The sequence below is a fragment of the Halictus rubicundus genome, chromosome 10 (genome assembly GCF_050948215.1).
Source record: "Halictus rubicundus isolate RS-2024b chromosome 10, iyHalRubi1_principal, whole genome shotgun sequence".
Classification (NCBI taxonomy): domain Eukaryota; kingdom Metazoa; phylum Arthropoda; class Insecta; order Hymenoptera; family Halictidae; genus Halictus; species Halictus rubicundus.
The window spans coordinates 8,383,890-8,405,995 of record NC_135158.1 but is presented as its reverse complement, the minus strand read 5'-3'; the positions used below and the strand labels follow the sequence as shown (position 1 = coordinate 8,405,995).

At 37.4% G+C, this 22,106-nt stretch overlaps 5 protein-coding genes and 1 non-coding gene across 11 annotated transcripts in view; 3 read left to right on the top strand and 3 right to left on the bottom strand.

Moving 5' to 3' along the window:
- Hex-a (Hexokinase A) overlaps positions 1-6,697 on the bottom strand; it is a 35,561-nt gene extending 28,864 nt beyond the window's left edge. Inside the window, exon 1 of the mRNA XM_076795116.1 lies at positions 6,462-6,697. Coding sequence (XP_076651231.1) covers positions 6,462-6,518 — 57 coding nt within the window. The 5' untranslated portion in view covers positions 6,519-6,697. The remainder of the gene's footprint in view (positions 1-6,461) is intronic.
- A 575-nt stretch (positions 6,698-7,272) lies between these two features.
- On the top strand, positions 7,273-7,355 carry Trnal-cag (transfer RNA leucine (anticodon CAG)). Its single transcript has one exon. It is a non-coding gene; the product is annotated as a tRNA-Leu (tRNA).
- A 354-nt stretch (positions 7,356-7,709) lies between these two features.
- LOC143357787 (BRISC complex subunit FAM175B) lies at positions 7,710-10,619 on the top strand. The gene is made up of 7 exons (XM_076794405.1): positions 7,710-7,806; positions 8,001-8,209; positions 8,386-8,476; positions 8,561-8,873; positions 8,954-9,094; positions 9,163-9,487; positions 9,565-10,619. Exons 2-7 carry the CDS (start codon positions 8,123-8,125, stop codon positions 10,030-10,032), a joined length of 1,425 nt encoding a protein of 474 aa, XP_076650520.1. The 5' UTR covers positions 7,710-7,806; positions 8,001-8,122; the 3' UTR covers positions 10,033-10,619.
- Hps1 (Hermansky-Pudlak syndrome 1 protein) lies at positions 10,595-14,113 on the bottom strand. Of its 2 annotated transcripts, none has more exons than XM_076794389.1 (8): positions 13,228-14,113; positions 12,824-13,098; positions 12,274-12,746; positions 11,572-12,199; positions 11,303-11,423; positions 11,115-11,228; positions 10,945-11,030; positions 10,595-10,877 (listed from the first exon to the last, which is right to left on the bottom strand). In XM_076794389.1, exons 1-8 carry the CDS (start codon positions 13,345-13,347, stop codon positions 10,700-10,702), a joined length of 1,995 nt encoding a protein of 664 aa, XP_076650504.1. In that variant the 5' UTR covers positions 13,348-14,113; the 3' UTR covers positions 10,595-10,699. The 2 variants fall into 2 exon arrangements, with proteins under 2 accessions (XP_076650504.1, XP_076650503.1); XM_076794388.1 differs by having other exon boundaries at positions 11,303-11,448; positions 11,573-12,199; positions 13,228-14,112.
- Positions 14,114-15,307: 1,194 nt separating this feature from the next.
- On the bottom strand, positions 15,308-16,984 carry Ercc1 (DNA excision repair protein Ercc1). Of its 4 annotated transcripts, none has more exons than XM_076794419.1 (6): positions 16,895-16,984; positions 16,425-16,537; positions 16,235-16,350; positions 15,966-16,160; positions 15,690-15,875; positions 15,308-15,609 (listed from the first exon to the last, which is right to left on the bottom strand). In XM_076794419.1, the coding sequence occupies exons 2-6, from the start codon at positions 16,510-16,512 to the stop codon at positions 15,421-15,423; spliced, it is 774 nt and encodes a 257-aa protein (XP_076650534.1). In that variant the 5' UTR covers positions 16,513-16,537; positions 16,895-16,984; the 3' UTR covers positions 15,308-15,420. The 4 variants fall into 4 exon arrangements, with proteins under 4 accessions (XP_076650534.1, XP_076650532.1, XP_076650533.1 ...); XM_076794417.1 differs by having other exon boundaries at positions 16,425-16,540; positions 16,854-16,970; XM_076794418.1 differs by having other exon boundaries at positions 16,854-16,933.
- Positions 16,985-17,207: 223 nt separating this feature from the next.
- Positions 17,208-20,380, top strand: LOC143357789 (STAM-binding protein-like A). 2 transcript variants are annotated; one of them, XM_076794408.1, is made up of 8 exons: positions 17,208-17,364; positions 17,482-17,580; positions 17,641-17,826; positions 17,909-18,091; positions 18,170-18,473; positions 18,600-18,712; positions 18,786-18,888; positions 18,971-20,380. In XM_076794408.1, exons 1-8 carry the CDS (start codon positions 17,216-17,218, stop codon positions 19,034-19,036), a joined length of 1,203 nt encoding a protein of 400 aa, XP_076650523.1. In that variant the 5' UTR covers positions 17,208-17,215; the 3' UTR covers positions 19,037-20,380. The 2 variants fall into 2 exon arrangements, with proteins under 2 accessions (XP_076650523.1, XP_076650522.1); XM_076794407.1 differs by having other exon boundaries at positions 18,167-18,473.
- The last annotated feature ends 1,726 nt before the right edge of the window (positions 20,381-22,106 follow it).

Below are 22,106 nucleotides of genomic sequence, written 5' to 3'. Positions count from 1 at the left end.
GTTGCCGTAATTAGGTTACGTGCGTTGCGTACCAGATTTTCTCCGACAACGTATCCGTGCTCCATGATGCGAGGGAAAACAAATCAACCATTCGTGTAGCTAGCCTAAGGCGACCGTTTTTCTGTGAAATGAGATTTTCGGAGGAAATTGAAGTTCGCCGGTACTTGAAGTCGTTGTGTCTTATACGTGTGTACCTATTTGTAACATTGGATGGAAGTGAAAGAATCGCGTAAGCTTATGAATAGCCGATGATTAATTAATTATTTGATCAGCAATACTTCAATTTGATTAATCAAAGAGGCGGAAATTCGGATTAATTATCAGATTTTTATAATTATAACAGCTTGATGGTACCAAGAGATTTCTTAGTTATCTTATCTTAATTGATGATGCGATAAACCATATATATCATAATAAAGTCCTCGATTCAGAGGTGCGTGAAAATTATTTTTGACTCTTGCCATTGTTATAATCCGATTACCAATGCAACTTTGTGCAAACAATGTCATAAATATTACAAAATCGAGGTCTTTGCCACACTTCCTTCATGCTTTGCGTTACAAAGTTTTGGCACGGTGCATATTCGTCCCTGTCAAATACGTAAACAAATTGTAGTAGCAAATAGCTATACGATCATGCAACAATCATTGCAGTACTATAAAAAGAATTCGTCTAACAGTATATTATACATATGCCAAAGGCTTGTTAGCACAGTTTTGAAGTTTCTGACGTTGGCAAATAGCAGTGAATATTTTATAGTGAACCTTTTAAAAATGTCTGTTGAAATGTCCATTGAAAATGTCTGCTAGAAATGATCGTAAAAATATTGTTGCAATACTTTAACTTATCAGCTTTTTAGCTAATCATGACTTATCTTTATTTCCTACACATTCGCCAAAATATACGGAACATTGTCTCGAAACTTGTTCAAAGACCAACCGCAGCCATTTTGCACGCACGTGTCGGTTTCATTTAAATTTAGCATTAGAGTCGAGATCACCTTCGCAGTTGCACATTACATGCAGAGTGTTCATCAATGAATGACACAATAAAAAGAAAAGATAAATACGTGTACATACAAAAATAAATAAAAAATATCTGACCGTTTGTCTTGTAATCGTCGAGGAAAAAATTGTATTCGATGTTTAACTATAGGAGGGAAATTATATTTAAAAAATTATTCATTTCAATGAAGAAAATAATTGTACTGCCAAGTTCTTATAAAACGGGTACCAAACAGTTATGGCACAGACAATCTTGATTATCTGAATTGATTAGATGACCCTATCTTACGGTGACTTTTTGACACGCAAACATGTTTACATGTATTAACGATAGCAGGTTTTCTCGTAACATTGTTTTAATATTTTTTCTCAACTTAATGTGACTTTTCATTTCTACACATGACACAATGACCCATCCCATTTAATTAGAAACAAATCTAAAAAAGTGTAATCTGACTTTCAACCCACTCTACACAAATCTTTCACCAATCCTATCAATTCCAGCTGAGTACGGTGACTCGCCTAATTGATGACACGAAACGTATCTGCCATTTCGGCAAAAAATTTCGATGCTATCGCCAACATGTATGTAACTCGCACGAATCCCCAAAACTCATTCAAATTTTCGTCACAGGTCCAAAATGTTGCACATTTTCTCCTCTTCTAGCTTCACCGAAAAAAAGAAAAACTAAAATCTTTCGATCGATTTACGAAGAAATTATTCTGATTTAAAGTGCGTGTCATGTGCGTCGACGAGCATTACGAGAGTCACAAGTGTGCAAGTCCGACAACGTTATAAAATGGTCCCGGTAAATAAACGCAGTGTAAGAGCAAGAGTTAAATAAACACCGCCAGGCAAATAAAGCACAGTGTAAGAGCGGCATTCTGTCAATCGGTGTTCGCGCGTTTGCATATCGTATGCGGAATAATTGTCGTTACTCCGAATTGCTAACAATTGGTCAGGCGTTACCTCGTCGGATGCCGTCAACATCGTCGGGGCTTCCTCGGCCGGCTGCACGGCTGTCTCGGCCATGGACTTCTTGCTGTAGCACTTGCAGATCTTGCTGAACAGAGAGCCGTTCTTCGTTTTCATGTTGCACCTTGACCCAATCACCTGTCGCGCGTGAATCTTCCGCCGGCTATCTGTTCCTGGCGTGGTACCGAGCTTCGCAAACCGATCGGTTCTGGCCGTTGTTATCGCCGCCCGGTTGATCAACGGTCAACATGAATTCTGACGGTGAAACGTCAGCTTGGCGAAAAAGTCAGCCAGCGCAGCGACACGGTCGCGAGTCGCTTCCTACTCGGAATCCTCCCCGTCTGATCGCGGGGCCATTGCGCCTGAGCGAAAATCCCACGGTCAAGGCGTCCCATCGCACCACTGCCACCAAATTCGAGACCTTGAATCCATGTTGGACCGCGTGGGACGCGATCGATACCTCCCAACAACACACCCTTCTTCGGGAGCATTCTTATGGGGGTAGAAGTCGTTTTAACTCGACGCCCGCACCCTCCCAAATCTGACCTCTGCCCTGCTCCTTGGGGGCTCACGTGGAAACCATTGCGGAATGCAATAATAAACAGTCAGAAATAAATTCCTCATGATCGGACCGAACGACTTTAATTTTTTAGCTTCCCAGCTGACGTATAAAAAGTCTTTTGGAAAAGTTGCAAGTGGTCAGAATCTTGGTGGAAACTTTAAATTGCTTTTTACAACTTTTTTATCCGGGCCTGTATGGAAAATTTCGCACCAGATTGAAGGACCGCCATTTACTCGACGCCGCACCCTCCCAAATCTGACCTCTGCCCTGGTCCTTGGGGTGAAACTTGCTGCGCGTGCTGAATCCCCTTTTCCCCAAACGCGGAAACCATTTCCGAATGCAATGTCTTGATACAGCAGTGCTCACTTTGCGAAGCTTGCGACCCGGAAGTTCTTGCGTGGTAGCGTGTCCCTCCCAGGAATTGACTCGAACACAGTTCGAGAAATCGAGAGAACGGATATACATATAATAAGCGAAACAGACGTAATCCAGCGAGCATCGACGGAAACGGTGCATTCGTAACATGCACTTCTGCTAGAAGGTAATGGATAAAACAAAAGTAAAAAGAGAGTAGAATACTTTCGTCCTCGCAATTTTCCGACTCCTCGGAGTAAAAGCACTGTTCTCGAACGTACGATAAAACCCATAAAACAGTATTTGTTGTTGAAATTGCCCCGGGGATCGAGCGTGCGCTATCTGTTAAGCTTAAAAGGACTAATGCTCGCGGTCGTTACAGCCGAGCCGCAGACAATTCGCGGCAACTGAAAAAACCGGACGGGTAATAAGTATCAAAGCGGCACGCGTTAATTACGGCGCGTTATATCGATCTGTTTATTGCGCTGCTCGGGCGTGCGTCTTTAGACGCGAGTGCACCGACGTCTTTCGTTTGAACTGTTTAAACCGTTGCCGCGAGGATTAACCGTTGAGCCACAAGGCCGTGGCGAATTTCTCTCGGCGGTGACGCGATTCTTGTGTATGTAGTTTTACGAATGAGAGATACAGGGAATCAGCAGTGACGCTTTTTTATTGGGTGTCGCGGACGCGCGATAATCCATCCAGGAACGAGGTAATGATTGGAGTCTGAAACGCATCGCAATTGACAGCGATATATCCGGAAACGACTTCTTTCAGTCATTTACATCCCTTGAAGCGTAATATCCCGCGTACGATAAATACTGTTGGTGCGGTAAGAGTTGGTCGTTAATCCGGACATCCGGATCGGCAAATTATCTTTCGAGAATAATTGATTGGAGCCGAGAACACGCGAGCCATGTCCTCGGGTACTTCAACTTTGTTGCAGCCCGCGAATCATCCCCCTTGATTCTCGATCAAGATTGAATTTATAGACTTTACAGAGGTTGAGACGAATGGAATCAACCTTGAGATGAAACGAAAAGCAGTTCAAAAATCAATTATTCAATCTTCCGACACACCTTTCAGCTTATCGAGCGATACTCCGCTTTTAGCACCACGCACGTGTTTGTAATCGATTTGATAAATAAAACACAAAAGCCTCGGTCTAATCAAGCCGATGTAACCCTGTTTTTATGCCGATCCGCATTTTATCTTGGGCACACATTTACGTGCTTCGATGAATGCAATAATCTTTTTTAAAACTTCATATTCTTCGGAGGAAGTTTGCAACTTGTACCTACAAGTGACAAAGAAACTGAAAAGACTGATCAAAATAAAAATAACATTGCTTTCCAATAATTAATTTTTCCTCAGTATCATTTTGTTCACAGTCATCCCCGGATGAAGCAGAACCAGTAATATTGGTTTAATTGATTTAGAATTACGCTTTTAATTTATTTAAGCATGTGCATGGAATAAGTGACACTTTTAACGGTACTTACAGTGTCAACGTCACATGAGAAATTATGTCGTAAAAGCAGCCTATTAGTTTCGAAGCACAGGTGCAATAGTACATGTGACACGCTAGTGCAATCATTAAGAATGTGATTGTCAATCGTGTGCGCGCGAAGCACGCGCGCCTCCATTGCCAATTTTATCCCTGCTTAATGACCCGCATCTTCTGCTTCGTCTTTCAATGAACTCGCTTCTACCATCCCGAATTCATTGCAGACTGATCAGCTCATTTCTGAACACCAAAATACTATTTTCTGAATAAATACTCGTCTCTACAATTGTCGAGAAGCAATTTCACGCATAACAGCGATCCATTGTACGATAACAATTGACGTGTTCAGTGAAGCATAAAGGGATTATAGACATAAATCGATAGAAAGATACTTGGCCAGTGAATGATAAAAATTGTTTGATAGGTTATTCAATGATTATACGCCGCACGAAAATTGTTGTATACATTTTATGGTCCCAATCTAGTTCATGAGAGCGTTCTTAGAACGGTTTTACAACCTAATGCATTTACAACCTACGATTCTTTTCTCAACTAATCTGTGGGTTACGTACTCTTCCCAGTATCAAGCCGATATTATCGCAATAATCGTTTTATACTTGAAAATGCCAAGCTGCCGGCAGAACCGCTTTCATAAATTATTAAATCTGTATCGACATATTTGCATTTTTTGTTTATTCAATAAAACTGTGTCAAAAAATCGCAAGATCAACTTTTAAGACAACTTTCCTTTTCAAGATCTCACATCCAAACTGATGCGAAAAAAATTGTTTAGACTCTGTCTTCTCAAAAAGTAACTTCAAGGGCGTGGGAGTGAAGACTTCACTCTTTGAAGTGGAGACGTGAACGGAAGGCTGTAAGTTCTTCTGCGCGAAGTTACAGGACCAGCTTGAACGATGTTTAGCAATCTTTAATTTTGCAGAGTAGCCGTGTGACTCCGGTTTGTTATTCGGTCTATATCCGTGTGCACGAACTGCATGCAGAATTCTAGTCACGCGGCAGTCATGAATGAAAGCTCGCGCCGCGCCGCCCCCTCGATCATCGTCTCTCTCTTTTGCTAGGCGGCGTGAAGTTCGCGTGGAGCCACGAATTTCGCTCGCGTGTCCTCGATCGTAGATCGCTAAGCTCGCCAAAAGGAACGCGAAATGATATGGTTTCGTAACCCGCGACGCCTCGGCTCCTTCGATATTGCGATCAGCTGTTCAAAGGCACGACGCAGTGACCCATTTCGATCAAGCGGAAGGCTTCGTTCGCGCGAGATGAACGTCGAAAGAAAGAAACTCTGGATCGAACTGTTCATCTCGATGAACTACTTGAGAAGTGATCTTCGCCGAGGTTAGGAGGAACGCCTCGAATTCCGACAATCTTTTCACGCAGTTGGAACATCGAAACGTTTAAGAGTATCTTCGAGATCTCGTTTTTCATTGTAGATAATCAATCAAAGAAGGAAGCGAGACGAGATCTGTTCCATTGATCGGAGCAAATCTGAAGGTTGTATTTCAGGGCCCTAACACTAGACACTAGAATTACAAGAACTTGGTCTCTCTTGATGAACTGTGGATGCCAGTGGAGAAGGATTTCTATTTTCTTTCGCACCTCTAATGCACACAAGTATTTAAAAATTAATCGAGGCAGAAGGAAAGGTTTTGCATGGTCTTGAAGAACCATCGAGGATTTCTACTATAGTTTCTCGGTTTTCTCTTGTTCACCCTGTGTGCATTTAGCACCCTAGACAGTGGAGGTCTTGAGGAATCGTGGAGTGTTCGGCCAGAACGGTTGCGTCGCGGCTGGCATCGTGAAAAATTGCGTAAAGCCTCAGTCATCGGCTGGTTCCCGAGAAAAACAATTAACCTGCTGTCCGCTGCAGCAGGTTAACAGGTTCGCGCGGGTTACCCGATACCCTGTACGAAGGTTCGCGTTACCGGCGACTCGTTCAAATCAATTAGCGAGCTTTTTTTCGCGCAGCGTTCCGCGGCTTACGCAACGGCCAGGGAAAAGTCAAGGGCGCCTAACACCAGGACGATCAAAGCCGGGACTTACCGGCGGGTCTATGTGCTCCCATTTCTCGTTCAAGTAATCCCATTTCTCTTCCGTCATGGTCCAAGTTGGGCTGCACAAACGAATCCCGGGATGAGACGCGTCGCGACCTTCAGGAACAGAGGATGAACCAAGGAAAAGCGGAGGAAAATGAAGCTTCGTGCTAGGTAGCTGCGGAGAGGCAATCTCGGCGCCCCTCTAGAGATCACTAAAAGCTTACATCACACGATCCTCAAGCCCTACATCGACTCTATCTTCTCACGGCTAGAAATACTAGGCGGCAGCTCGCGATCATGCGGACCCGGTATATTTTGGGCGATCGCGCGCGTTTCGCTTATTGAGAGCGAGAGCCACTCGGCGAACTTCTTTCGAGGGTTTTTTTCTTCAACTCTCGGACGACAGACCATTCTTATAACTATAGAATTGAAAATGTTTAGGGCCTCCCCCAACTTCAGGGATTTTTTAATATTCGTCTAATATTCATTTTTTAATAATGTTGCCTTTGGAAAAGCTGATACAAACATGTACAAAAGAAAATGTATTCGTAAAGATTAGAACGGACATAGCCATGAGTTAAATTTTAATTGTGACAACTATGACATAGGGGAACGATAATAAGATAATTACAGAGTAGGAGGAAGAGTTTACAAAAGGACAGTCTAAAAGACCAGTTTTAGTAATCATTATAATTTTGTTATTGAACCGTGGGGTATATCACAAATGTTATTATATGTATTTGAGAATTGTGCTTTGGAATTGTTTATATTTACACGTTGGCTATAGGCTTGCCCAACACAAAATTGATGAACACAATGTCAGGATGGCCGAGCGGTCTAAGGCGCTGCGTTCAGGTCGCAGTCCACATTGTGGGCGTGGGTTCGAATCCCACTTCTGACAAAAATATCTTTTGGACATTTTTTAAAGTCGTCTTCAATCTGTGAAACAGAAAAATTAAAGCTGGTGTATATTCGCTTCTTACTACAGCATGATTGACAAACAGAATTAATAAATAGAATAGCGTTTCTAAAATTCTTGTGTTCATCATAAACACAAATCAAGAATAGTAATTTTTGTCTCCCTTCTTTGTCGTTTTATCCATTGTACATTTCGAATTCATCTCCATTAAATTTCCTAAATATATAATCAAATCAAATCAAATTATAAAAGATCGGAGATCAACTTTTCCAGATCACGGAACAAATGAATGCGCGTCAAACATAGTCATCGTCCCACACGAACGCGCTTCAGATATTTTTACTTTGATCGCAATTGATCATTTGTTCGGTGAAACATTTCTGATTTTTATATTTTCTGGTTTTGTTCCTATAAATTTGGCGATTAATGTTATGTAAGTATTCCATACATATAATTATCGCTTGCATATAGGTTTATAAAATAAATACTTATGTGCTAAAAAATAGAAAAAAGATGTGACATTATGAACTCATGCTAACAATATTGTATACTATTGCGCTACTTTGAGGGTGTCTGTCAAACTTTACTACTGATTTTTATTTGTCATAATTTTTGAAATTCTTGCAGGAGCAAATGATGTAAAAGAATAATACATTGTTGCAAACGCGTGGGCGACACGATAGGACTCAATAGCGTGACGACAGAAGGCACAAACAAAATCGCGAAGTGAATAACAGTTAATTGTCAACATGGCGGACAACGATTTGCTGATTACTATTTCAGGCGCTGCGCTCTCGTTATTATTCTACGAATATGTTGGCAGCCGGGGAGATCAGGTAAAGTCTGCTTCTAGTCTCTTAATTATTATTAAAAATCGTTTCATTTTGGCCCATTCGATTGTACAAAGTATACCACAAGCTTGGCGTCATAACCTCAAATTGTTTCCTAACCTTAAACCGATATACGATCGAAAACACTGAAACAAACAAATTTTTGGTTCCCCGTATTCTAGATGGGTTTTTTGCTAGGGGAGAACCTTGAGTTCGTAGTGAAAACTTACACAGATGCAGAAAATCAAATAGAAACTGTGAAGAGACATAACAGTAAATATACTCAATCACAGATTTGTCTTAATTTTTAAAGACACATTAACAGGATTCCACAATAATGGGTTTTCACGTTTTTAGATATTGAAACTGTTGTTACTTGCCCATTGCCAGAACTATTACACGATTCTATTGGTAGAGTTAATAAAGAGAAGTTGAAGGACTTTATGCGGGATAAGAGCAAACAAGTGATTGGTTGGTTTCGCTTCAGGCGCAACACAAACTTGGTGCTCACTATGAGGGACAAAATGTTACATAGAGAATTCGCTTCACATTTCTCTGGAGGCAATGGTTGTGCAGAAGAGTTCTTTGTTACATGCCTATTGAGCTCTTCGATCACCAGTGATAAAGGCACGCATAAATTTAGACATGTCTTCTTAAGACGCACAAGAGGGTAAGCAGAAACTAATTCCAAATGTGATCATCGGGAATCTATCCTATTTAAGATTATTGAGCATTTCTCTTTTGTTTCAGGATGTTTGAACCTGTTCCTTTAAAAATTATTAACCTGGGAAACGATTTAACTATACTTGATGGTTCTGATTACAAGCCTGCCCCTACCAAAAACTTATCAAATACACCAGATGTATTCAGTAAACTTATAGAGTCTTTAAGGTAAGTTTATCTTGTTTTATATAGTCCCTTACTATCTACGATACTTAGTCAAAGTTGTTCATTTTTAGTCTGGATGTCACAAGAACTTCTGGACTCGAATCTGCTATTAGAATACAAAAAGTAGCCGAACAGTATTTAGATAAGTTAATCCCACAGTTATGTGAATCTGATCACGAAGTGGCAGAGTTGGAGAGGCAGATAAAGGAATTTGAGCTTAATAGGAAGGAAAAACTAAATGGAAGTACAAATAACATTGAGAAAAAATGTGAAGCAGGAAAAGATGGTGTCAGTAGGAAATCTCAAAAGTTAGATAAATTACCCCCCTCTAGAATAGGTTTTCCAGAAAACGTTTGTGAAGAAAGGCAAATGCTTAATGATAATTCTACTGCAACTGTATGTACCATACAACATCCAAACATGATTTCATATACTTCATTCATTCTAACAATTCACATCTATCTTTGTTACAGAGTCAAGCGTTTGCAGCTTTTAAAAATAAAAATACAGCAGCGAATCTAGAAAAATGTATTAATCAAGCCAAGTCAAAGAAACCAACTGCAGATGCGATAAATAGCACAGATTTACCACGTCAGGATTCACCACCTATAAAGTCCACTACTCAAAACAGACGTTACTCCAACATGGAATCGGAAATAGTGAAGGAATCTATCTGTAAAGGTGAGACACGCGAAAGCGGTGTCGGTAGAGGTAGGGGAAAATACATACAGAAGGCTCAGCTTGGACTGAAAAAAGCTAGGACATCGGAGCCGATTGCTACACGGAGCACTAGTGAAAGAACTTCGCATAGTCAAGTGTCACAACAAGAACCGAGTGAGGCGAATTGTGTGCAAAATACATCCTCCCAAGTATCTTATAATCAAATTGCACAGAAAAAGACGGACAATACGCGAAAATCGGATGCAGCGGACAACTATTAAAAATAACTTCCTATTTTAATTTCGTTCAAAAGCTTTATGAAGATATACTTAAAAATTTTAGAGCATTATAACATATTACAACACGCACGTGTGTAATATGTTGTAATTTTTAAAAGTTAATAGACAGACTCCGTCCGTGCTTCATGTACGGTAGGTCTGATTTTAAAATGTTCTAACCACTATGAAATGATGAAACGCTACTGTACCGTGTCTATAGCATTGAAAGTGTGCATTATAAAGTGGAGAGGTAACATAGACTGAACTACCGAATAGTTTTTAACGCGTTATCGTGGAAGTTCAACACTTGAAGATATTTTTAAAATCGCGTAAAAAAGCATTTTTTTCCTTTCTTTTTGTACGACGCTGATAATGTTTTAAATACACTCTCAATATTTACGATGCTCCGTAGGTCTGAGAAAAGATGGCAGTAAATAGGGTTGCTTTCGTTGATTTTTAACACCGTGCCATTATCTTTTTAGATATTTAATGTATAAAATAAATACATACGTTTTGCATTACCATGTTTTATAAATATCAAATTAATACGTGTGTTAAATACTTATTAAATAATTCTGTTTCTTTTTAAATATTAACCGTAGTATATAAAGTGTCTTAAGTTATTGGAGAACCTCAAGTTTCTTTTTTGTACAGAAATACTGGAACGTTGTTAAAGTATGTCGGCAGGATTATTCGGGACGCCTGTGACTTCCCATATTGTAGCCGCGAGTCTCCTGGAATGTTCTAAAACGCACGATGATGTTGCCAAGCCGAGGTGAACGCAGTAAAGTTCGTAGATTCTGATTTTGTTCGGGGATAATTTAGGAAAACATGTTTCAGCTAATTTTCTAAAAATTATGAAACAGAATTAGTATTTTCGGTGGAGTAAAGAAGGGTAATTACGATAATACCAACCTGTAATAATCTCCGCAAAATATACCAGGCACAGGAAAATTTTTCATTATGTGATTCAAATAAACTTTACACTTTAATGGTGATCCCTAAAAAAGAATATATATGTATGTATATGATACAAACAGTGCAATATCGTATTCGTATACTTTCAATTGCTAATATTTACTCACAGAACTGTCCTCAAACCATAAAAAATAAGCATAATTGAATGTTGTATCTTTCCACATGACCGACAAGTGTCCTTCTTCTAAATGCATTCTACTTTGCTTCACCATATTCCAAATCTATTACAATAATGTTCGATTACGTCGATGTTGAATTTATATTTATTAGTATATTAACTTTTAAAATAAATTACCTTCTTTGTTGTAAGAGTGAGAGTTTCTGGATTTGTAAAGTCTAATGTTGGAGCTGTTAGCCGATGAGTGGTTCTGTCTATGTATATGAAATGCACAAGGCCTGGAAACTCTTCTAGATATTTATTGATGGTTAGGGAAGTTCTCGTAGATTATATGGCATTAAGGAGGTATATTTTCATATGTAATTTATTATAAAAAAAAATAAAAAAAATATAACATTACCAAACGGTGAAACTATAAATAATTTTAGGTAATTGCGAAAGGATATGATCCAAGCGTGAAGTTCTTCAGTGCTTTTACTTTGAGGAAATCACTGAAATCGTTCAGTTTTTGACGAACAAGCCTGCCTACGGTTGTAAGCACGTCAATGCCTTGCTTTAGGAAGTTCTTGTCGAAGCACGTTAATCTGTATAATTCTTTTAAATTATCTGTGAACCCAGACGTATTCGATTCGATCTGAAGAACAGACTCTGGATCTCTGGATTTCAAGAGATCCATATACTTTTTCCTAACGAACTCCCACTTTACTTGCAACCTTCTCTGACACATGTCGACGTCGTTGCTAACATTGGCTCTGTTCTTCTTGATTCCATCTAATGCTTTCTTCATTGCTAAGTCAAAATTTTCGAATGCTGGTCTTAACTCGTCAATGTCTCTTTGAAGTTGTAGACCATTTATAATATTTAAATAATGAAAACTATCGTACAATCCGGACGATGTAGCCAGATTCGTTACTTCCACTATCATGACAAGATTAATGCCTTCGGCTAATTCAAAAATGTGAACTGCATTAGCGATGTAATCGTGTTCGGATCCGAGCAGAAGTATATTGCTGTACAAATCATCGTCCATTAAAGAATGTAAACCTTCGTTAATGGAAGATTCTCTCGACCCTCCTACAATGAAACAATATATCAGTACACAACACAAATTGCATTGAACAAGATCTTATAACAGTGAAGATCATTACTGAATAAGTTTGTAATATCTTCTGAAGTAGGATTTGCAAGCTTTCCTCCAAAAGCAATTTGCTCTTCTTTGAAAGAATTATTGTCAGGTAAAAGAATATCATTACGGTCGTCATCTGTGTTGCCATTGTATCCATATAGATATTCACCATTCCTTTTTAGATTTACTACCCAACACATAAGCATCATCATCAATATATCAGAAGCATACAAGTCATGAGCATTTTTACTTGAATATAGTGATAGAAACTTTTGCTCCACCAATATCAAAATGTGGACATTAGAGAATTCAGACTGTGTCTTCAGTTTGTCACAGGCATCATGTAATACTTTTAGTATTGATACACCTAGGTCAGTGTTTATTGATAATTGCTCTATTGCTTCTGTGAGCATGCTTTGCTCACGATCTCTTAGATGCACCCATGCATCCAACAAGGAAGATACTAAGCATACCTTATGTCTGCTTATTTTTAATCTAAAAAGGATAGTTTTGTTGCGTTATTACTTGAGGTGAATCATTCTTATTAACCATATCAGTTTGGTCGAACTCACATTCCAACGTCCGGTCCACAGACATGTCTAACAATTGATACGCAAACACCTAAAGTTCTTTTCATCAATTCTACTTCTTCCAAAGAGATGTAGATAAAAGTATATCCCATAAATTCATCAAATACCATATTCGTTCCATCGTGGCATCTCATTGAGGTATAAGAATTACCAAATTGAGAAGCCATTACATGCTGGGATGTAACAATAGGTGAAAACAATTGCATTATGACATTTGGATTAAGTTTTGATTCTGTCTCACTTGTATCCTGCGAGTCCTGCAAGACGAATACAATCATTCATTCGTACATAAGGCTGTGAAATTTATATTAAAAAACCCGTTAATTGACGTTGAAATTTTATTTTACGCACTTAAACATTTACGATCAATTTTAATAGAGACATACCTTACTGTCGGAAATCAGTCCTTGCATTCTAGCTAACTTTTGTACATGATTCGCAAACTTTTTATTGCACTTCGTAAAAAGAACATCGTTGAGATGGTCGAAAATTAAAATCCCCTTCATTTTCTAATCGAATTAATAGTGTGTCTTTCACTGTAAAACTTTCCTGTCAGTCAGTGTTTGTCAATACATGAATTGCTGTCTTTGCACTGGCCCGGCTTACGGAATCATAAATCATTCATTCGTATATGTCAGATTACTCAATATGCAGGATACACCCTCCCTACCATTTCATTCACAGTTCGTGAACGACTATTTATAGTTGGACACGTTTAACCAGATTTAAATACGGAAGGAATTATAGAAGGACAAGATAATGATCTATGTATAATGTATGTATATAAATTCCTCGCTAGATGTCCCTTTCAGCTATTTTAGCGCACCATTCGAACATAAATACTTCGTTAACACACAATACGTTTCTTAGGGTGAAACTCCACCCTTTTTCTGTTTGTATATATAGATACTGTAAAATATCTGATTTCCTTCCGTTTATGTTGTAAGATGGATTTCTTTCAAATATAACGTTGCTAATGATGGTAATTTGTTGATGTAAAATGTTAAACTAGAACAGAGGAAGCTTTATCGTAAGCTATCTTGTGCAATTATTTTTAAGGAGCGCATGTAGGAGGGTTAAATGATATTCTTTCGCAGATTTTGAGTACAATATTCCATTAATAAAAATAATTTTCAGGTAAAACACAATATATCCCTGTAATATTATGTACTATAAAAGAACGATACTCTGACTGTCTAAAAAAATATAGCATTATTGTAGTAATCATAATAAATAATTCGAAATCACTGGCCTTCATTTTCAGCCTTCAATTCTCGATCGTTTTCTCTTTTACGCTTATTTTAATTTCTTGGCTTCGACAATAGATGGCGCCACTATTCCCCTTTTCTGCTTGGGGTTTTAGTGATCCCACTGCTGATAGGCTAGTTCTGGCCTAATGCGTAATAAATAAAAAAAAAAATTAGTGACCCCACTTTTCTGCATCAGAACAGAGCCTGCATCACTAGCAGAGGATTCCAAATAATGCCAGAGTGGATGCTATGTCTATGTTAAAAGAGGCTCTGATCCAGCCTAAAATATGATGCAGGTTCTAATACAGGCAAAAAAGATGATGCAGCTTCATGTCTAGGCTAAAAAGTTGATGCAGGCTAAAAAGATAATGCAGATTAGTGTTCAGGATTCCTCCGCTGGGAGGCGCCACACACAAAGTCCAGCAAAATCTGCAAATAGCGCCATTCCTCGTAGTGGGAAAATGCCCAAGCTTGTAGCCGATTAGTGTTCAGGATTCTGCCGCTGAGTGGCGCCACGTACATCTTCCGACATTTTTTTTTATTTTATTTAAATAAGCTTTAGGCCAGATCTGGCCCATAAGCAGTCATACATATTTTAACAAAGAACTTCGCCTTGATATAACATATTTATCGATTGCTATTATAACTATATCTAATAACATTTCGTTTTGGTATTACATTGTTTCCTAAATCTATTAAGGCTACATCTTCCGACAAAATCTTCAAACAGCGCCACTACTTCGTAGTGGCAAAATGCCCAAGCTTGTAGCCGATTAATGTTCATAATTCTGCCGCTGGGTGGCGCCACGTACATCTTCCGGCAAAATCTTCGAACAGCGCCATTACCTCGTAGTGGCAAAATGCCCAAGCTTGTAGCCGATTAGTGTTCGGGATTCTGCCGCTGGGTGGCGCCACGTACATCTTCCGGCAAAATCTACAAACAGCGCCATTACCTCGTAGTGGCAAAACGCCGAAGCTTGTAGCCGATTAGTTTTGTGTTTCCACCGCCAGGTGGCGCTGACGGCACCAATGTCGGTTACTTGGGGTAACGTTTGGCTAACAGTTTGAGCGTTTTGCCGTTACGGTCTAGTGGCGCTATTTACAGATTTTCAGGAGCAGATGATTCTCTGCATCTATTATTTATAAAATATTTTATTATTGCGCGGGTCCTAGCGGGTTTATTGATCAAAATAATAGGAAAGAAACTCTAGAAACGGTATAATATTCACCGAATGTATTTTTCGTTATAAAGTAACCTTAATTTTTAATTCTTTTCATGGTTTTTACATATTTAAATTTACAATTATTAGTTAATTGTTTCGCAGATTTTTATGAACGTAAAAATGGTTGATGTAGAACTTTATGAATTCGTTGTGCTTTCTGTAACCCAACGCCAGGACATAGAGCTAATAAATTTGACTCTGCATTTACCAGTTCACTTAATGTTCCAAAAGTTGATAGAAGTGTTGTAGCATCCGTTTTGTTCACTGAACGTATTGTGGTCAAAGCATTTACCAACTAAAATAAAGAGTCAACAATTGTAATCTGCAGAAAATGGAAAATAAATTTGTTGGTATATTCATATGTAAAAAATCTACCATCTGATAAGGTGCTGTTTCACTCCTTTCCATAATAGCATCTGGTGGCTTATTCTCATAATTTTTGTAGGTTTCTATCATTTTACCAGCATTTTCTGCATTCCATGCTAACATCAATGTCAAATTTGCGAGAATACACATTCTTGTTAAATGTTTTAAGGCATGATGAGGATCTGCCACATCTACCTGTGTATTAACAGAAAAAAAGTGTACTATTCAAATAGTTGTTCTTACTAATCGTTCTCATAAAATTCTATTTTGACAATGGAAATGAACCTGAACTAAGAGAATTCGAAGATTATACATGTTTCCTAGAGCTTTCAGTCTTGTATGAATATAATCTGGATTAAGTTGATGATACCGTATTGATAAAAACAGTGCACAAGTAGTTTTGCCCATTACATAGTCTGGTACAATGTCAGCATATTCCCATGGGACATTTGTTATGGATTTCAACAATGGATTTCCTTTCTGTAAACAATTTCCTTTTATACTAAAATAAAATAAAGTATATATTACATTCGAAAACAATTATACTATCATACTTGTTTTATGTTAACTAAAAGTGCATTAAACTTTGATGAGTCCTTTGGAATTTCTGTAGAAGGTCCTGGTACTGCTGCATCATAAAATTCTGATTTCTTAAGATCACTAAATTCAACTGGACATGAAAAATAAAAATTAGATTAAAATAAAAAATATATCAAGAAGCATTTTGTATGAAATAAAATATACCTTGAAAGTCACGATCAGTTTTTGCTTGTTTAGGTGGAGAAGGATCATCATCGTCTTTATTTTTTTTATTTGTATTTCTATCTTCCATGTCTAAATATATTTTTGTTTATAATCTGCTGAAACATTGTTATATATGATTAATTATAACATACATAGGAGTGATAATTTATTCTATCGAATCGGTTTTTAAAAAACAATGATGTAATTTAAAATGTAAATAAAGAGCTAACAAACTTAAATGAAAATGATTACAATGATTATTTTAGTGGTTCAAAGTATAGAAGCACATAACAAAAACGCCGCGACCATGTTCAAACAGCAACAAGTAGAATTCATTCGGACAAATAAATTTGTTGACAAATGAACTGCTTATATTAAGAGGTTAAAAAGAGCACCATGAAAAATAATTAATTTATTCAATTATGTAACCTGAACCGTAAACACGTGAATTGTGTTTATTGTCTATGCACCTATTTTAAAGTTTCGTTGTGTATAAATCGAGTATAATATATAATATCTTCATTTATTATGAAATATTCCACCGTGTAATAGAACTTTTCATATTTCCATTGGTAACACTGACAATTGATAACACTCGATGACACATAGACTTGACATATTTTTCTATTTAACAGAGTCGTTACTTTCAATGTAAAGTTTCGCCGGTATTACATAGTTAAAATGAGACAAATCTTTATGAATACTTTAGAGTTGTCAGAAATCACAAACCGCGTATATTTGTAAATGTAATAGAATTTACATATTCGCAAAACATAACCTAAGATTTTTAAATGAACAAGGAAAGGTTCGAGACTAAAACTGTCAAATATCCTGTTATAAAGGATGTTGACATATTAACAAAAGATCCACGTACACGATTAAAAGATCTTTCAGACTGTGCCTCTGCTGTAGAAATGGATCCTAACATTCCACCACAAAGGTAACAAATTCTACAATTAAGATCTGTCATGTTAAGCACACATATTATAAATCATTTCTTAAATTAAACTTATCAATAAATAATTCCGTTTCTCTTGATTCCTGTTGAACTTTTCAGATATTATCGTTCCGGTGTGGAGATGATCAGATTAGCAGACATGAGCCTGAAGGATAATAATCTTGAATATGCATATTGTTTATATGTGAAATTTATAACGTAAGATTTATCTATGAGGTTTGATAAACACTGGTTAGTTTAATGATTGTGTCATTGTAGGATATTTGTGGAGAAGATAAGGGATCATCCACAATTTCATATAGTCCCATTGAAAGATAGGCAGCTGAATATGGAAACTCTACGTAAAGTAATTCCCAAAGCTGAGATATTGAAAAAACAATTGTTAGATCAATTTGAGAGGGACAGAATCGAGAAGGAGAAACTAAGGCAGGAGCATCTAGAAAGGTACTTGAAAAATAATTCTACGAATAGATAAATGATATCAGTTTCAAACAGTTTGATTAATCGATTCGTCATATTTACTTAGATTAAGGGAAGAGGAAGAGAGAAAAAACAAACTGACTGCGTTAGACTCTATGGGTGCAGCAAAAGCTACAGGCACTAGTGCTGCGTCTTCTGAAGAAAACAAGCTGAAAAAAGTTCCTAGTATAATACCCAAACCATTGATAAGCCCATCTTCTGATATAATTGCACAGACATCTAAAGACAAGTAAGAGAGATATACAACTGTACAGAATTTATGAGAACTGTACAAAAACTATTTAATGGCAAAAAATTTTTTCAGAAGGACGCCTGCTATAGATCGTTCAACAAAGCCTTCTGTGCTTATGAGTGACAATCATACCTTACGGGAGATAGTGTTGCCAACTAAATTAATGCACAATTTCCTCAAGTTGGCTTTCCCTAATACAATGAATAATAAAGAGACCTGTGGTATCTTGGCAGGAAAATTAGAAAGAAATAAATTATTAGTCACCCATTTATTAATTCCTGAGCAAACTGGATCTCCAGATTCTTGTTTAACTCGCAATGAGGAAGATATATTCGATTACCAGGATCAACACAATTTGATTACGCTTGGTTGGATACATGTACGTAATTTTTTAAATATTTCTGACTTGACTTTTTGTATTTATTGTTACTTATTTACTATACTTTCCTTAATCTAAAGTAAATTTTGAGAATTTGGAAATGGAAGAGATAATTGTACTTCACAGACACATCCTACACAGACTGCATTTCTGTCTAGTGTTGATCTTCATACGCATTGTGCATATCAACTTATGATGGCAGAAGCAATTGCTATTGTTTGCGCACCAAAATACGATGAGTAAGTAGAAATTACAAATTTCCAAATTCGTCTAACGTATTGTTACTTGAAGGGTATTTCTCTTTTTCTTTAGGACAGGATTCTTTATTTTAACTCCGGAGTATGGGTTAGATTTTATTGCAAACTGTAGGGGAACAGGATTTCATCCACATCCACCCGAACCACCGCTATATACGGTAATTATAATAAAACATATAATGCTGATACTTACGATAAACTGCACTTCAAATGTAATACATTAAGAAATGTTCTTTTCAGAAAGCAAAACATTGCAAATTAGATGTAACAGCGATGATAGAAGTAGTAGACTTGAGAAGGAAATGACATCTTTCAAGTGTAATATTATATACTTGATATAACAAATTATTAATTGTCATAAAAAGTTGAAAATACTTTTGCTTACCTAATATAAAAATCTAGAAGGAATATTGCAAACTAACATTTGCAAAGCTTTTAATATTTTTATGATAAAGTATTAAAAAAGTATTTGGCGTATTTAATATAAAAGATGCATTTAAAACTGTATTAAAGTTTTTAGTGAAAACAAATTCATCGGTACTATAAAATAAATTATAGCGAGTGGCACGAGAGAAAATTTGTATGTAATTCCACTAATTATATTTATTAATTAATAACTAAATTAAATGAAATTAATGAAGCTTTATTATAGATAAACAGCAGACCGTAATTTAATGTCTTTCATGCCTATTTATTTTCTAACTCTATCACAGAATTTAGTTTATCTTAATGGTGTTAATGACTTGTCTACGCTCTATAGAGCTTTTCTATAGAAAAGTGTAGATGCGTCTAATGTAAAAAAAAAGAAAAACAAAAATGTGCTTCTATTATTTTTCCATAGTACTCGTATTTATCCGTATGGATAATAAAGTTAGAAAATAAATGTACAAGTTCAACCAAAATTTTTGTGAATGTTAGTCATGTGCAAAATTTGTCTATAAGTTGATGTGCCTTTTTGAGAAAAATGGTGTCCAAGTATGCTGATCACGTGGAGGCTGTACAATATTTTACAAGACCGCTGAGCTGCATAAGACCGTAAGATCGAAAAGTCAATAAAGGCGTTGACATTATGCTAGTCATAACTAATCCACGGAGCTTGCTACGAAACACTCTAGTGTACTGAAACTGGTATGTTGTTGATGTATCTGCTTGCGCAATGCGTTGTTGTAAGTTGTAATTTCCATTAGAACGATGTATATCCAAATTGTACTAGACAATGTGTTAATAAGAACATGAGAAAATTCGTATTAGTGGGTACCTGATGCAGGATACGTGTACTCGTACATTCGATGAACACGCGCTCACATTTTCCTTCTAGGTACAAGGTTTTCATTCTTTCATAAATATGCAACTCTTCGTATGTAAATATAACCATACAATCTTCTTAATAGTTTCCTTAAGCAATATGAAGTGCAAAGATTGGCTTTCGTTGTAACCAGAAACGATTCCAATGTCAAATCGCCTTCAAACATTACGATATGCGATTTCGGAATGTAAATCTTGTTTAATTTAAAAACATATCGGTGTAAGAGATGATTTTATTATAACTTAGCTGGCCTAACTTTTGCGTGTATCATGTGAGACGATGTCAGTAGAGAAGAATTTATATTTCTTAAACAAAGAAATAAATTGCGAAGTAAATTAACGACACGATCTTTTTTTACTTTATTGTGTAAGTACGGCTTATTAAACGCGTATGCGTGATTTTCCGAGAACCATTGTTATTTCCTGAGCGGGCTCTGCTGAATGAGATTGTTCACTGGCCGGAGGGCGCAGAATAAAACAACGTGGCTCCTAAGGAAAAGAAAAAAATTGTGCAGACCCAGGATATGGAGTTCTAAAGGGAATCCATTGTAGGCAGACGCGAGTACTCCGTGAGAATGCATCCCGCCATTCACATCTCCTTGCGTATATCGAATTACCTGCGTTGAAGGGTTTCGCGCTTTGCAGGGTTTTATTGACGGCAGGGTCAATCTATTTTTACGTGGTAGCTTACCAACGTGCTCTTCGTTTTTTTCAGTGCTTACACAGCGAGCGTAAACCACGCTACGTGGAACCATTCTGCTTGTGCATGCTTCTTCATCCTTGCTAACTACCACCGATCCTTTCCTAATTGTCTTTACTTACCGATGCGTCACTGCACCTTTTCAACTGCACTGACGAATGAACCCGCTAACCCTCTACAAGAATTTTTTCGAACATTCAAAATAATTTTCTCGCAGGACTAAATCATACTTCGTCGGTCTTAAGTAAATACTGGGTACTCGGAAACATAAAAATTATGCCGGTATTCGTTCAAATATGAGATTACGAATAAAATAATTTAAAGTGCAAACGGATGATTTTGCGAATTTTAATGAGAAATTCAAATCGCAAATGATCCGATAATAAAATATCTATCAACAATCAATTAAATACCTATTACCCCTAGCAAAAGATATTACATGAAGCGGTCGACGTAAAACGAACGGTGATAGTATTTGAATTCTGTGCAGAAAAATTGCGGTACGTGTTGCAAGCCTATCGAAACAAGCTTTACATAATTGGAAAATTGAATTTATCTATCGATTCGCAGCGTCGGTGACGCGCGTATCGCAGGTGAGACCTGATACACGTTTTTCTTGTAGGATTTTTTACAAGGAAAATTACGTGATCAACACACGATCGTTTAATAAAAGCAGTATTTTAATTGCTACATTCATGACTTTAATTGCTGTTATTTAACCGCTGTTCTGTGCTCGCTACGGAGCTTTCCTGTTTACCTCTCTCCTCACGATTCTCTGCGACACATAATTTTTCCTTAAGATAAGGAAAAAAAAATGTTCTCTAGACTTTCTACTAAAAGGATTTGAAACGGCCTGTATGGTGCGACGAGGTTTCTTCGTGGCTACCTTACCGAGCAATAAGGTCGATTCAATAAACAATTAACGGTTTCAGCCTTCAAGATACTCCCATTGCATTTCCGCACTTTTAATGGTAATTTCATGAAAATATTCTTGAAATACTACCGTGTCAGCCCTTTCCTGTTTAGTTCGTAAAAACCTTGTTGCTTGATCTCAGTAGATCGTCGATCCAACGACGGGTTAATTACTTAAACATCGGTAGAACCTGCCTGAGCAGGCACGCGGTGACCTCATGTCACTCTCAGGGGACACACAAAATCCCATAGGGCACAGGGTATAGCGGCAATGACGCGTGCGTGTCTCTTTTATTACGTTGCCTCTGAATCTTGTTTTTACTGGTTTTTGCTGTCTCATATTGATCAGATACAGCCTGTACAGTGAGAATTTCAGCATACGCGGATCTATTCCAAGACCGTGGCCGAGGACTACGCTGTAGTACGTTGATGGTATTATCCTTAATAGCTGCGCGATTC